Source organism: Panthera leo, chromosome C2 (genome assembly GCF_018350215.1).
Source record: "Panthera leo isolate Ple1 chromosome C2, P.leo_Ple1_pat1.1, whole genome shotgun sequence".
NCBI lineage: Eukaryota > Metazoa > Chordata > Mammalia > Carnivora > Felidae > Panthera > Panthera leo.
In genome coordinates, this window is record NC_056687.1 from 42273258 (window position 1) to 42289644 (window position 16387).

Genomic DNA, 16387 nt, shown 5'->3' on the forward strand with positions numbered 1-16387 from the left:
TAGTATCTTTGCATAAACTGTTATGCCCGCTAATAACCTATAGGAGGGACATCAATAAGTCATTAAAAAAGGTAAAAAGTTATAGAGTAGTTTAAGCAAATAACTGAAAACAATGTTACAAAAATCCTAAATATATTCTGTGACATTATCATTTCTCAGACTATTTCAAGGATTTACAGCGTATGTAGTATACTTCATATAACATCAAATAAATCCAACTCCATTTTGATTTGGTATCACCATAGAAATAAATTATTAATGATGTTAAACTGTGTTAAAGTAGAGATATTCTTTCTAAAATCTATAAAACATACCGTATTCCATAAACCATTATTAATAACTTTGCCTCCAGTTGTGATTTTGGTTGCATATTCATTCTTAAACTGAATTTCAATCTTTCCATCACGAAGAGCAATCAGGAACCAACATGAGTGGTCAAGAGATTCTGCGTACAGGATAACACCTTCTGAATCATAGGTCCGGAAATCAAATTCAGCTGAAAATCTATATAATGGGCAAAGAGAGAGCCTTAATAGAGAAATAGGGAATGCTTAATGCATTATTCTTTTTCTCTTATACTAGAAACAGTAATATGTTGAAAGAGTCAAGTATTTCTTTCTTTCCTGGAATTAGTAAAAAAGTAGAGCACGATTAGACTGTTCATGTGTTATCTCTGGCTCTGTGTATGCTCAAAATCAAGGTATTATATTTTCTTTCGTATTCTTGGAGACTTTTTCTCCAGTGAACAGATGCTTTGGTACTTTTTCATCTTTTTTTGGCATTTGTTTTGAAGGTACTCTTGTAAATGCTGGAATTCATACATATGTACAAAATATTAGATATATTGTATCTCTCCTGGAGCTTTTTATACACTATATAATCTGATGTTAAGATTCCTTTTTTTTTTTTTTTTTTTGGCTGTATCCTTGATTAGTAAAAGATGTTACCATCTCATGATTGGTTTATACATCAAAAGGCCTGTTTTCCCTGTGACTTCATATATGTCAGGAAGGAATCACTCACAGAGATATACAAAACAGCATCTGGATGACTGCAAACATAATTAAGTCTTTGTGTGCGGTAAGAAAAGTAAAGTAAAAAACTCTAAGATAGATCTGTTAGCTTGATTTAAAAACGTTCTCCAAAGCTTTAATTGTATAAATCACTACACTAGAGCACATGGAAGGAGACCTGAAAAGATATAGTCTAGTCATATGTTTGGGGGTACCTGAGTTTGGGTAATGTCTGTTGCTATTAAGACACTGAGTATATATGTAGCTATTACAGGGGAGGAAATATCTTAGAAATGCTGGGTTAAAAACTAACATGTATCCGGGCCCCTGGGCAGCTCAGTCAATTAAGCGTCCGACTCTTGATTTTGGTTCAGGTCATAATCTCACATTTTATGAGTTTGAGCCCCATATCGGGCTCCACGCTGACAGTGCAGAGCCTGATTGGGATTCTTTCTCTCCCCCTCTTTCCTTGCCCCTCCCATGCTTTCCCTCTCCCTCTCTCTCTCTCAAAATAAATAAATAAATTTTAAGAAAAAATAACATGTATTGATTAGTGCCCTATGACACTGTAATGAAAATTAGCATTAACATTTCCAAGAAACCATCAAATCAAAATGATTGAAAAAAGACAAACAGGGAATAGAAAAAAATAGTTGTATAACTGTTAGTCACTTGAATTAAATTAAAATAAAGGTGATTTAAGTTAAAAAAAAAAGTCAGGACTTCAGATAATTTGCAAGAAAGGCAAGAAAGAATCCCCATAGAGGCACTATATGCAATGGGGAACAGACTTAACTTCAAATAGAACAAAGAAAGGCTGATGAAATAAATGTTTTAATCTTTAGAATTCCAAAGAAATATTTTAAAGAGGTTATGTGGAGGGAAGAATGTTGGACAGATAACAATGTAGTAGGGATTTACTGAACTAAGATTATTTTGTTTATTTACTTTTGCTTAGGATAAGGACCTCTATTCTCTTTCATAATCATCACATTTTGCTGATGTGAAGCAGGTATTATCTTGTCAAAACCCAAATCTGCGTATGCTCAGGATCTTCCAGAAGTTGATCCTCTTAGGGAGATAATTTCCTTCTCTTTGCAAAATCATGCTACACCAGTAACACAAAGAGTTGTGTTCTACATTCTTTCTGTCTGGAATACATCAGCATACCCCGGGGAACAATTCATTCTTTCTCTGAAGTTTTGTAGAATGAAAAAGAAGAGTGAATTTGTTAACTTTAGGGTGGGACAAGTATTTGATCATTGGAGACGGAGCTGAAGGAATTTGCAAAAAAAAAAAAAAAAAAAGGAAAAAAGCCACAACAAAGCACTAGTTATTCTTTGTGTTGGTTACCAGGTGGCAGTTTATAAACAGTTCATCAAGTTGTATATTTAAGATACGTGTTTATTTCTATACACACATATATATTAAACTTCAATAAAAAAGTTTAAACTATATAAATAAAGGACAAATAAATACTGGAAAAAATAATAATTTGGCTTATGTTATTCCGTGTTACAGCCCAAGCTATTGTGAATTGTCAGAAATGAATCCTCCTGATAGTGACTAAAGGTATGCAATAATTAACCTTTTTCTCTCTCATTCTCATTATTATCTTAGCAAGGAAATGTCTCCAGTCTATGTCACTAGATGACATTATTTGCTCTGAGATATTAAAGGGGAAAACCAAGTCTTGGTAGATAAAAGAGTGTTCAAGGAGCACAATTGCATTAGTGAATTTTAGAATAATGTTCCTTAAGGATACAATTTCTATGAATTTAGGTGAATTATTTAATGAATAATCATTCATGTATCTAATGAATTAAATTGTACATATGCATGCTTATCTAATTAAAATATTTTAAAATATGGATTCTGTAATCAGTCTTAAATACATTCCCTTTCTATTATTACAACAAAATTCTAATTTCCTTTTTTCTAGTTTCAATCATATATGACTCTTAGAAAATTTGATAATTAAAGGAGAATCATGACTCTAAATCATCAACAACTATTCTTTCCCTAGACACAACCTAACTACAGGAATAGCAGATAAGCTACTCAATCAACTAAAATCATGTGATGTGTTTCTTTAAAATACCACTTACACAATCTTATGAATTTTCCTTAGTAATTATGAATACAGCTATATTCTGAAAGCAATACTTCCAGCATTTTCTTTTTACTTAGCTTTTATAACATGTATAAAGAAGAATGAAAATTTGACAAATATATTAAATTTACTTTCCCAACTTCTTAGTAAATTTGTATTCACTAGAAATGGAAGAAGGATGGATTAAGGTACAATGATCATTGGGGAAGGTCAGCCTAGAATGACCCAAATGATTTTAGCATGAAAATTACATGTGTGAAGGGGTGAATTAATGTTAGGGTTCCCTAAATTATCGGATTGATAATATATCTAAATTATCTAATTGGGAGTGCAATTTCATACATTTCAAACCTTTTTGGTCACTTTTCTTCTGTCCTTACCTGCTTACCTCTAGAGATCATCACTGACATTAGTACCTCACCTGGTGATTTCCGGCAAACGAAATTTTAAATATAAAACCACCCCTATGAACTGCTCTGCCAAGTAAAGTAATTCATAATTTTTGTCAAGGTTCAAGGGAAGGCACACTGGAACAGCCTGGAGAAAAGGAAACAAAGCACATAAAAAAATGCATAGATTATTGCTTGCTGTTTGTGTCAGGTTATACATTCTTTCTCTGGTTCCTAGTGATCTTGTCAAATGTATTCTTTGGGATACATTAAATAAAGAACACCCTTGGTAATAAAGCAACAGCTTTTACTTCCTTATATAGTCCATAAGTAAAACCTCCCAGAACACATGTTTTAAACTCTTGTTCAATGTGTGTGGCTTTATATTTTTGTCCTTAATATTTCCTTTGCAAATCTCAGCCCAAAACACAACCTTTTCCTTCCAGTAACAACATGTATCCCCTTAGCTAACTGCAGTTCTGATGCTTTCAAAGAATTACATCGGAAGAAAAAAAAAAAAACTGGAGTCAGAAATCATGGAAGAATTAATATACCAATAAGTAGCATCTCATACACTCATTCATTTATTAAGAAAAAATTTTCTGAGCAAAAATATACTATCTAGACAGTGAAGCTGAAGTAGGGAAGTTGAAGGAAATTCATTTTAGAAAGGCTCCATTTCTGCTGTCTTCTTGCCAGGCCCTATTTACTCATGTTCTCTCTTTCACTTTGAGTCTATATAGAAACCAAAGAAGCCATATTCCCACTCCAGGGGGGAAACAAGAAAGTTGATCATTTTCTGAGTTTTGTCCTAGGGCCCCCAAACACCTGATAACATCTAAGAAGAACCAGATCCCAAACATGTTGCAGGACATTAGCCTCGAATAAACCCCAGCTGATGCTGGCATCAACACCCCCTACCTTCTATGATTATAAAATAACAACTATTATCCACCACCACTTGCCTTTGATTGGACCCTACCTAGATTCCTGAAGGAACATGTATCCTGGACCCTTTCCAATATAAACCCCTAACCCTAAACAACGAAGAGACTCATTCTCTTTTCCTTCCTGTGTCCCCCAGACACTCTGTCTGCTATACTCTGTTATTCATGCTATTCAATAAACTCTGCTTTCACTTTCTCCAGTTTGCATTTGATTTCTACACTTTGCAAAGCCAAGGGACCTCTTGGATCATCCCGTGGGGACACCCTGCCCCACCTCAACCCAGGTTCTTGGACTCAGCCTGACAGCATCAAAGAGAATGCCTAGAAAACCTAGATAGGATAAATACAAGCAAATAGATTGTGTTAGTCTCCAAGGAATTTACAAAAAAGTGATTCAGAGTCATTAAATTTAATATCAAGTATTTTTTTCCTAAGAGTAACACCAAACATTAAAATGGAAAGATTTTTGGGTGCCTGGGTGGCTCAATTGGTTAAGCGTCCAACTTCAGCTCAGGTCACGATCTCACAGCTTGTGAGTTGGACCCCTGCATCAGCCCCCTTCCTGACAGCTCAGAGCCTGGAGCCTGCTTCAGATTCTGTGTCACCCTCTCTCTCTGCTCCTCTCCCGCTCATGCTCTGTCTCTCAAAAATAAATAAACATTCAAAAAATAAAAAAAATAATAGAATGGAAAGATTTTTAGGGATAAGTTTTCAGGCATACATACAGGGATGTTCTGGGGGAACTGTGCACACGGCACGGAAACAACATCTCATCTCCTCTTAGAACTTTAACAAACCTATTCTAAGGAAGATGGTGATGTGTAACTACTATGAATACTAAAATAATAAAAGGTTAAATTACAAAGTAGACATTCACGCGGCATGGAATTCCATTCAATAAAATCAAAGTTACTACATAGATATAGTATAATCTCACCTTCCCTGTCTTTACCAAGGAGGTAGCATATATTGAATGTTTCATTCTTGGATATAGACAGTTTTATCTTGGTAACACATACAGAGGTTTGTGTATATACATGATTAAATCATTATTGAGGTGGGTTTTTTTGTTTTTTTGCTTTTTGTTTTTTTTTTTCTTACTGTCTGCTTCATGATCATATAACATTTTACCTTCACTTATGAAAAGAAATGCCGGAGATGGACCAAGAATCACTAACACATGATCCTTAGTTAGGGGGAGAAAAGCTTCAGATGTTGACCTATTTATTTCAGTGAAGGAAAAGCTACCCCCAACATTCAATTCCTGGATCAATAATGAATTAAATCCAAGTAACTAAAAGCAAGTTTGAGACATACAGATTAACAAAATCAACCTCTCTGAATTTTGATGTACTTAAACCTCACTGAATCCTATCCTGACAGTTATTTCCACCTGAGATTTTATGAGCCCTCTTGCAAGTACCAACATGACAAAATGTGATCAGACTCATCAAGAGTGGGATAAAGTATATGTAGGAAAATGTTTCTGCTAAGGTTTCTACATAAGATTTTTTTCCTCACAAAGAGAAGTATGAACCTCAGCTTGTCTTAATTTTTTAAATAAACATACACATTGGATTTTGAAAACGTATAGGCTATACAGATGAGTGCTCTCTGAACTATGACCTTGCAGCCTTTTCCAAACCTAGTCACTAATTATCCCCAATATTTATGGCTTACATGACCAAAATTAGTAAATAGGCTGTGACTCTGAGCCTGCTAGATCTCTAGCAATTATTATAGAATATCTGTATTTCCCCGACTTACCTCAGCTACATGGAAATAAGTACCCAGTTCTCTCATTTTAGAAAAGAGACGGGAAGTTTAACGTTGCAAAATGTTACCTCACAACTCTTGTGATCTTGGGCAAGTTTGAATCCTTTTTTCCCATCACAATAACAAGAGTAACCTCCAGGGTAATTGACACAAAGTTGAGCACACATGTTCTCAGAGCATTCATCCACATCTGGGGTAAAAGAGAACATAAATCTTAATATCTTCTACATTTTCAATCCAAGAGGAGTATTCTGATTTTAGTGTAAGATAATCAGTGATAATAGATTCTTTAGTGAAAGGAATCTCTGTGACATGAAATCACATTTCAACACTTGGCAGAAATTTAAATGAGTTACAAGCATAATGCCTATCTATTTATACACCTAAAGCAACAAATGTAATGTATAACTTTCAGCAATAAATAATTAGTAAAAATATAACAACTACACTAATTTTCCAATTTTTGAATTTGAGGGAAAAAAGACTAAGAGTCTCAGGATAACTATCATTTCTTACTAAATAAATTCCATTAAGACTGCTTCACCATTCTTTTCCTGAAAGAAAAGAAAGGGAAGGGTAAGGAAGGGAGAAGAGAGGAAGGGGAGGAGGAGCAGATAGTGAAGAGAGGGGAAGGGGGAAAAGATCCCTTTTAACTGAAGGTTAATGTAATCGGGTATTAAATAATATCGAGATCATTTGACTTCCCATAATGCAGTGATTAATGGTGGCAATATATTTAAGGTTATATCTTTATTTCTTACCAATTAAAAAAGAAAAACACACCTCACGGTACTATAATCTCCCATATCGTGAAATCTTTGATATGGCCCTGTCCTCACTCCATATTTTGAGAAAGTCATTCTTGGAAAGTTGTAATGATACGCTTCATCTAAAGTCCACTTCAGAGCTACATAGGATCCTTGCTATTTTCAATGAATGAACCCTGCAATCTTTGAAAGTTCCCAAGTACATAAACGCATATATTCATGGCATATAAATTCCCCCATAAAATGCCTCAACATACAACTCCAAAATTAGTGATCCCTTAGCATTAAAATTAATTGGCATATAATTCAGTGTGCCTGGATATCTCAGTCAGCTACGCATCTGACTTCAGCTCAGGTCATTATCTCACGGTTCAGGCTGACAGCTCAGAGCCTGAAGCCTGCTTCGGATTTTGTGTCTCCCTCTCTCCCTCTCTGCCCCTTCCCTGCTTGTGCTCTCTCTCTCTCTCTCTCTCTCAAAAATAAATAAACATTAAAAAAAAAGAACCTATTGCCAAATCCAAAGTAATAAACGATTTACAAAAAAAAAATAAATGACATATAAAGTACTTTGAATATTGTACATAGGTACCACACATGCATCTTTTTTTTTTAAAAAAAGTCTGTCATTCTTGAATAAAACTACAGTATACACAATGAAGTTGGCTAATAATAAATCTGAATATTACCACAGTAATTTCTGTCTGGAGTCGTGGGAGAATAGAGATGGTATGTGGAGGGTATAATTTTTGATGAGTGTATGGGAGGTAAAACATCAAAATATCAAGAGAAGCACATATATTTGAGAAAAAAAACCTATTCTGGAATTACTATTGATTTAGGCAAATTAATATAGAGAGGAATTAGATTAAAGGTTATCTCCCAAAAAAGTAGATAGAGACAAAAGGTAGATTAGAGTTTAGGAGAGGAAGGAGGGGAAACTTATTGCTTAATGGTTACAGAGTTCTGTTTGGGATGATGAAAAGTTTTGGAAACAGATAGCCTTGATGGCTCCATAACCATGTGGAAGCAATTAATGCCACTGAATTGTACCCTTAAAAATGGTTAAAAGGGTATCTTATATCATATATACATATATATATATACATTTTTCATAGTGGAGACATATATACATATATATATGCATATATATATACATGCATATATATATGTATATATGTCTCCACTATGAAAAACCACTATTGATTTGATTAGTTTTAATTATGATATTAAGTTTATTTTGAAATTTTACAAAATTTAAAGGAGGATATGAGTCTATTTGCATATATCCATAATAAAAAAAAAATCCCCCAAACATCTAAGCCTCTGGGGCACACCTGGCAGTGTGCCTTCAGCCAAATGAAGTAATGAGTCCAAAGGGCTCTCCCAAATGCGCAGGTCCTGACAGTACTAATCAATACTTCTCAAATTTCTAGAGCTCAGTTATCATTTACTTATGAAGAGATTTTTCTTTTACACGTATTTAATTATCACAGAACTATGTCATTTCCTATTTGAGAATAAATGACATAATAATACACGCACAGAAAATCATCCAAAAGCTTGGCATACACCTGAAGGTTTCTAACCATCCATGTAACACCTGTGTGATTTTTCAACTTATCTTTCATTTGCTTATGTTTTTCCTTCCAGGTTGAAATGCTTTTCGTCTTTGAATATTATTTAAATGATGTGAATGTATTTTTATCATCCACAGAAGATCTCCAATTCATACACAGCTTTGAGGGCAAACAGACTGCACAACCCCAGACCTAAAGACCATGTGTCTTACATACTGTTATTCTTGAAGGAAGCCAATGACCCCCAAACCGACCAAGCTACATCACGGAGCTTGCCATCGTAGAACATCTGATTGCTAATTCCAAGCAGAACCAGTGTTTCTAATAGGAAAGCAGGACTCAAACCCACCCTCTGTGCCATCAACAATGATAACCACCACAACTCTACCTTCACAAAACTTTAATGTGGGGTTATATCTGTAGCCTTCAGCACATTCACATTCAAAGTCTCCTGGAATGTTCTTGCACACAGCTGTGCCACAAATGTCTGGCTTCATTGAGCATTCATCCACATCTATAAATGAAACCAACAGATTAAAAAAAAATATTTTTTCCCATACCAGAGAATACTAGCAAAGAATGCTTGATTTGTGTTTCCTGGATCTAGTTTAATATATATAATGAGAAAAGAGAGTGGCCTGGGAATAACAAAATTTTAAATCTGTCACCATGTTTTAGTTTACTAAATATGATTTCTTCATACACACATACAGGGAATTTGATGTTTGCTATGTTCTTTATAGTTATGTAAAAGGAGAGGGCTGTAGTTATTTTCTTATCTACCAGGTTACATTACATGAATAAATGGGAGAAAAGATTCACCATATTCTCAATATATACCCCTAAATGCATGTTTTTGAAGTATGTTCTTAAAAGTAGATTCACTCTGTATTATCACAATCATAAAAAATAAAAAAGAGGTGGCTCATCAGTCACTTTTTCCTTTGGAAATATACACTAGCTAAATCTGCATACTATTATTGCTGGCTAAAGTATTCAAGAGTGATTCAAATTTAAAATGGAATTGAGTAAGGTCTCAAAGTATTTATAAAATCCCAATACAAACTTTAGTGCTAAATTAATATCCAGAAATTTCAGACACATTTATTATATTACATGGTAGAGTAGGAAATAAAGTATTGATTGCAGCTAGTCACTAGATAAAAACATCTATGAGAAAAACAAAGCAAGAGACAGAAATAGTTCAATGGAGATGTAATTATTTTAGTGAACTTTTCTCATCTGTAATCTCTGGAGACAGACAAGTTCAGAATAGGAAAAATATTTTCTACTCTAAAAAATTGAGAGTTTAATTTTTTCACAGACTAATAACCAAAATTTCAGATAATACTCTAGCTAAAAAAAAGCATGCACAGAAATAATTGAATCAATTCCTGTGGTAAGGGAATTTTTCTGTATCATGACTGTATCAATGTCAATGTCATAGGTGTGATATTGTACTGTAGTTTTGTAGAATGTTACTGTTAAGGGAAACTCAGCAAAGAGTACATGGGATCTCTTTTTATAATTTCTTGCAACTGTATGTGAATCTACAATTACCTCAAATAAAATATTCATTTTTTTAAAAAGAGCTATAAAATCCATATTTTTAAATGAAAGTAGGGGCGCCTGGGTGACTCAGTGGATTGAGCAACCGACTTCAGCTCACGTCATAATCTCATGGTTTATGAGTTCGAACCCTGCATCGGGCTCTGTGCTGACAGCTCAGAGCCTGGAGCCTGCTTTACATTCTGCTCTACCCCTCCCCTGCTCATGCTCTGTCTCTCAAAAATAAATAAACGTTAAAAATAAAATAGTAAAAACATATGACTAAAATTATTTGGTTTCAGGCATATTGCAGAGAATTATTTAAGTCATATGAGTCCAAGTTATAGTACGTTGATTTTATTACTCTACACTGACATCTAATGTCTGATAAAAAGTTTCATTCTTCCATTTTTAGACAATTACTGGCAACTTGATCTCAAGCATATCCACATCTTGGCAAAGGCCTTATTGTAATAGCTATACACATATTCTTCTATCACCTAGTTTACAGATAAAGACTGTAAATCAGGATGCCTGGTTGGATCAGTCAGTTAAGCATCAGACTTCAGCTCAGGTCATGATCTTATGGTCCAGGGGTTCGAGCCCCGCATCAGACTCTGTGCTTGGAGCCTGCTTTGGATTCTGTGCCTACTTCTCTCTCTATCCCTCTCCCACCTCATGCTCCGTCTCTCTCTCTCTCTCCCTCTCTCTCTCTCTCTCTCAAAAAAAACAAACATTAAAAAAAACAGACTAATAAGAAAAAAATATTTGAAAAAAAGACTGCGTAAATGAAGTATACCAGAACACATGTTCTGGTCATCAGGGACATTCTATGTGTGAGAACTTCTTGTAATAATTTGTATACATGTGTATTAACTCAATGGATAAGAATTAAATACCTTTTAATTAAAAATATAAGTTACAACTTCTTTAGAAGAACAGACCATTCAAGTACTAAGATGCAGAAGTATAAATGGGTATTATTTGCTTATAGAATGCATATGGTTCCTGCATTATGATGGCTTTCTATAATGTGTCCTAAGAATACTGGTATTCTAAATTTCTAACCTCAAACAGACCTTCAAATAGGCAGATGAGAAAGATGTATAGTCACAAATTGGGACAATGGTTCAGGAATAATTGTTAATGAATGAAGTTCACTTTAGAGTCATTTAACTGCACTTTAAATAATATAGTAAATTATACTAAACATTATAGTACGATGAGGGACAGATCATCTCTTGAATAGGAATTCAATCTGGGGATTTCCCAAAGCAGATATGAATAAAGTTGAACAAGGATACTTTATGTTTTAACTTACTAAATTTTCAACCTCACAGCAAAAAGAAGAGGAATAGGAGGAAGGAGGAAGGAAGAAGGAAGGAAGGAAGGAAGGAAGGAAGGAAGGAAGGAAGGAAGGAAAAATGGAAGGAAGAATGGAAGGAAGGAAGGAGGGAAGGAAGGAGGCATGGGAGGGAGGAAGGAAGGAAAAGGAAAATTGCTCCCAATTTCTAAAGGCAAAATTTAACTCCAGACTGGGAGATTTCATTTTTAGTCATCCACACACCTAGCACAAATATTTGAATATTTACCTATGGCAGATAAAGGAGTCAAACAGAAAGGACAACAGGCAGAAAGAAAAAGTAAAAATTGAAGGGAAACATAAAGACAAAGAAAAACAAAAGAAATACACTAGTAAAATGACTTACTGAAATAACCTGACAGGAATTTTTTTTAATCTGAAGCAAAAAAATAGTTATGACCAAAGATGAGATCTTAAATGTATAAAGAGAAAGAAAACAAGTTCTTCATCTTTCCCAAAACTGCAACAGGAGATAAGGTGCAAGAGGAAAGGTTTATACTGGATATGCAAAAGGTATTTCTAACAAGGAAATATGACCTACAGTGGAAGAGGTTATGAAGGATTGGATTATGGTGCACTACTTTGTATAGATGGTGTATACTTTGTATAGATGTTTACCTTATTGGAATAAAGGGCATAATATTATAGTGTCTGACAAAAATACCAACAATGGTTTTGCAAAGACTCTAGTAAGCAAGGATTTGCACTGAGACTTCACGTTATCACCATTTGATGAAATTCTTTATTCAAACGTGCACAGGCACACACACACACACACACACACACACACAGTAAGAAAACAATAAAATACTCAGTAATAAAATACAATAAGAAAACACTGAAAAATTCTATAAATAACAAAATATGAGTATAAACATTAACCTAAAAGGCAGTCCCCTAGTATCATAAGGCTTCAAGGTGGATAATAACGTATATATATTAGAAGTACTTAGAACCAGACAGTTCCAAGCATTTTCGGGGGGAAATTCCTGTAGCGGAACTTTGCTCTCACACTTACCTTTACAGTCCTTCTTATTTGAAAGCATAACAAAACCACTTTTACAGGAACAGTGGTAACTTCCAGGTGTATTATCACATATCTGACTGCAACCTCCATTCACATTTGAGGGATCTTTGCATTCATTTATATCTAAGAAGGGAAGAACGGATTGTTTTCAAAGAGATAAAGCCTTTGGAGAACTTCCCAGGAGGTCAATCCGGACGAGCCAGGCGGGTTTACCATACGTACCATGTTCACACTTGTCTCCTTGCCAACCTGATTTACAAACGCAAGTGAATGTAGCTTGGCCATCTTTGCAGCTCATATATCCATCTTCATTGCATGGTAGAGGACTACACTGGTCTGGAATGGCTGAAGGAGATAGACAACTATTTAATTTTACCACGTGCCATGGTAAAAAAAGAATGATATGCCCTTTAATCGAAATCCTGTGCACGAAGCCTGTAATCAATACCAAAAAAAATTACAACCCCTTCCTTCAAGTGACACTTTTTCATAGAAAAGTGAGTCCATATTTATTTTTTATTTTTTTTTAACGTTTTTATTTATTTTTGAGACAGAGAGAGACAGAGCATGAATGGGGGAGGGTCAGAGAGAGGGAGACACAGAATCCTTAGCAGGCTCCAGGCCCTGAGCTGTCAGCACAGAGCCCGACGCGGGGCTCGAACTCACGGACCGCGAGATCATGACCTGAGCCGAAGTCAGACGCTCAACCGACTGAGCCACCCAGGCGCCCCTATTTTTTCTTCTATGATTGTTTGCCTTGTTTTCCAAACTCCACATATGAATGAAGTCACATGGTATCTGTCTTTCTCTGACTGACCTACCTCACTCAGCATAATACCCTTCAGCTCTATTCACGTTTCTGCAAATGGCAAGATTTCATTCTTTTTCAAAGAGAGGCAGACCGTGAAGCCGCCTTTTGACTATAGAGAACAGGCTGATGGTTGCCAGAAGGGAGATGGGTGGGGGGATGGGTTAAATGGGTGATGGGAATTGGAGTTACGATTGTGATGAGCGCAGGGTGTTGTATGTAGGTATTAAGTCACTATATTGCTCACCTAAAACTAATATTGCTTTTATGTTGGCTAACTGAAATTTAAATAAAACATTAAAAGAAAAAGGAAAAAAAGAAAGAAAACACATAACTTCCTGAAAAAAAAAAAAACTGATTCTACTAAACAAACCTTTATAATTATTTTGCAAAAGGGAACTACTTCTTTATTTGCAAATATAGACAGTACTTAACTGTAATTTGATATTTTTCATATAAATTATTTTATTTGATCCTTAAAATGCTTCAGTGAGGTGTGCAGAACAAATAAAACTACTCAGTATCAACAGAAAATGAATTTGGGACTTCCAATTTGGCTAAGAAGAAGTAACATGGACTAGATTTATCTTCCTGCTCAAAATACATAAAACAGTGGTTTCCAGACACTGGACAACAGGTAGCAGAGTATTGGTGATGCCCAGGGGAAGGCTATTTTCTTCATAAAATGTTATAGCACCTTATCACGATCTTAAATGATATGCCCATTTGCTTCTTTACTAATTTGTGATCTCTCTCCCTCCACTAGACACTGCAATGGTCCCTTGGTTCCTGTACATTTCCACATCTGTTTCTCAAGCCTCCCCAGTTAACTCTGCAAGTTCCTTCCATCCTTCTAACACATTTCCCTTTGCTTAAGTTAGCTAAGGAATTTTCTGTGACTTGCAAAAAAAAAAAAAAAAGTTTTAAACCTAATCAAAACCTAATTACCCAATTTTTCAACAAACATCCTCATAAAATCATCAAGTTTTTTGAAAAGTAGTAATAAAATAGGTATTAGTTACAATGATAGAAAACAAGCTAATTAGCAAGTTATCAAATTATTTTCATATATTTTGGTAAATTAAAAATAAATAAAGTATGGACGCCTGGGTATCTCAGTCGGTTAAGTGCCTGACTTCAGCTCAGGTCATGATCTCACAGTTTGTGAGTTTGAGCCCCACCTCTGGCTCTGTACTGACAGCTCAGAGCCTGCAGCCTGCTTTGGATTCTGTGTCTCCCTCTCTCTCTGCCCCTCCCATGCTTATGCTCTACTTCTGTCTCTTAACAATAAATAAACGTTAAAAAAATTTTTTTTTAATTAAATAAATAAATACATACATACATACATACATACACACATACATAAAGTAGGGGTGCCTAGGTGGCTCAGTCGATTAAGCGTCCTACTTAGGCTCAGGTCATGATCTCACAGTACATGAGTTTGAGCCCCACATCAGCCCCACACTACCAGCTTGGAGCCTGACTGGGATTCTCTCTCTTTGCCCCTCCCCCACTAGGGTTTTCTCTCTCTCTCTCTCTGCCACTCCCCCACTCACACTTTCTCAAAAAATAAACTTTAAAATAAATAAATAAAGTATGAATTAAATATGTTTGTTCAGCAAACTGTTTTACCTGTGTAATTAAAACCAACTTAAAATTAGAGAAAATGCAGATAAATGAATATTTAGATAATGTCGATGCTATATGTACAGTGTTCACTAGATAAACATCCCAATTTACACCTTGCAATTTCACCTTTGTCTCTTTGACTCTCAATTGGGAAAATGGGTAATGAGAGACAAATAATCTACCAGAATTATCACTAGGCCCTATGTGAACTTTAGGGGGAGAAGGCTAATTTGATATTCAAACAGTTTTCACATTTAAGTTACTGATGCCAAAAGTTAGAAGAATAAACATAGCTCCACTTTGACCTATCAATCAACCGTAACATTTGGTCATACTACATGATTATGCAACAACATCCAAAATAAAACTGTTTGGGAATAAAATTCTGAAGTCAATGACCTAAAGCTTAGTAAACAAGGAACACTGTTCAATTTAAAACTTAGGTGGAATATTTATTTTGAGTAAAAGAGCAGCATATGCATTTGAAAAAACACTTTTCCAAATGATGTCAAAAATATCTCTTTGCTGGGCATAACAAGTCTTGTAGGGCTCATTCGTTGATTTTAAACATCAGTTATATTTACATGGTGTATTTACTTGCAGATTTTTATTTTGTTTTGCTTTGTTACTCAAATGGACGACAGCGGTGCTTACCAGTGACACAGCTCCTTAGATCAGGGTAGGCATCGGTTGACTGACGTGCAGCAGTGAACAATCCAGCTCGGAAAGAGCCAAGACAATCTGGAAACACAAATGTAATCTTAGAGTAGATACATTTACCTCATCTGAAATCATGGTGGAAGTAGAAGTTATCCAAAGTGATAGAATATTTATGTTCCTGTGGATTTATAGGATTCAGCATTCAAAACGTGAGCCCTAAATGTTTCCATCCACCTTTTTGAAAAATTAAATATCTATAAGCAAGATGACAATACATACAGATGACAATAAGGAAAGACAGATTTATGGAAGCTTCTTCTCAGAGAAGAACCTTAAAGCAACAAGTGAAACGATCTTAGGTTAACAAAAAAAATTATTCGCAAATAAGTCTATGTTCTTCATTCTGCAGCAGAGACCTAGAGTTACCCTCAAATCTGTAGATCAGAGCCTGATTTAAAAGCATCTATAATTAAATCAATAGACTAACTTAGTGTTTCTGGTCACTTTAGGCAACTTCTACTTCTCCTACTGTTGCATATAGATTAATATAATAATATTTGTGTAATGCCTCAGTATTACAAAGTAGGTTTACTTCATTCATGTTATTCCTCACTACAACTCTGGGAAATTAGAGCAATCTGGCAGCAATAACAGCTGAAATAACAGATAAAAATACTTATATACTTAAAAAATAAAATAAAATACTTACTTATATACTTTAACTAGGAGTCATTTAGTCTCAACAACATAACATTTCTTAATAGTCCCTC

The 16387-nt window shown here is 34.9% G+C and overlaps 1 protein-coding gene across 4 annotated transcripts in view; it reads right to left on the reverse strand.

Moving 5' to 3' along the window:
- Positions 1-16387, reverse strand: part of PROS1 (protein S) — a 74459-nt gene that overhangs the window by 20145 nt on the left and 37927 nt on the right. For all 4 annotated transcript variants that reach the window (XM_042955731.1, XM_042955730.1, XM_042955728.1 and 1 more), the window contains exons 4-10: positions 15612-15698; positions 12743-12865; positions 12512-12643; positions 8971-9096; positions 6307-6428; positions 3548-3663; positions 315-504 (exon numbers count right to left, since the gene is read on the reverse strand). In XM_042955731.1, the coding sequence (XP_042811665.1) occupies positions 315-504; positions 3548-3663; positions 6307-6428; positions 8971-9096; positions 12512-12643; positions 12743-12865; positions 15612-15698 (896 nt within the window). The remainder of the gene's footprint in view (positions 1-314; positions 505-3547; positions 3664-6306; positions 6429-8970; positions 9097-12511; positions 12644-12742; positions 12866-15611; positions 15699-16387) is intronic.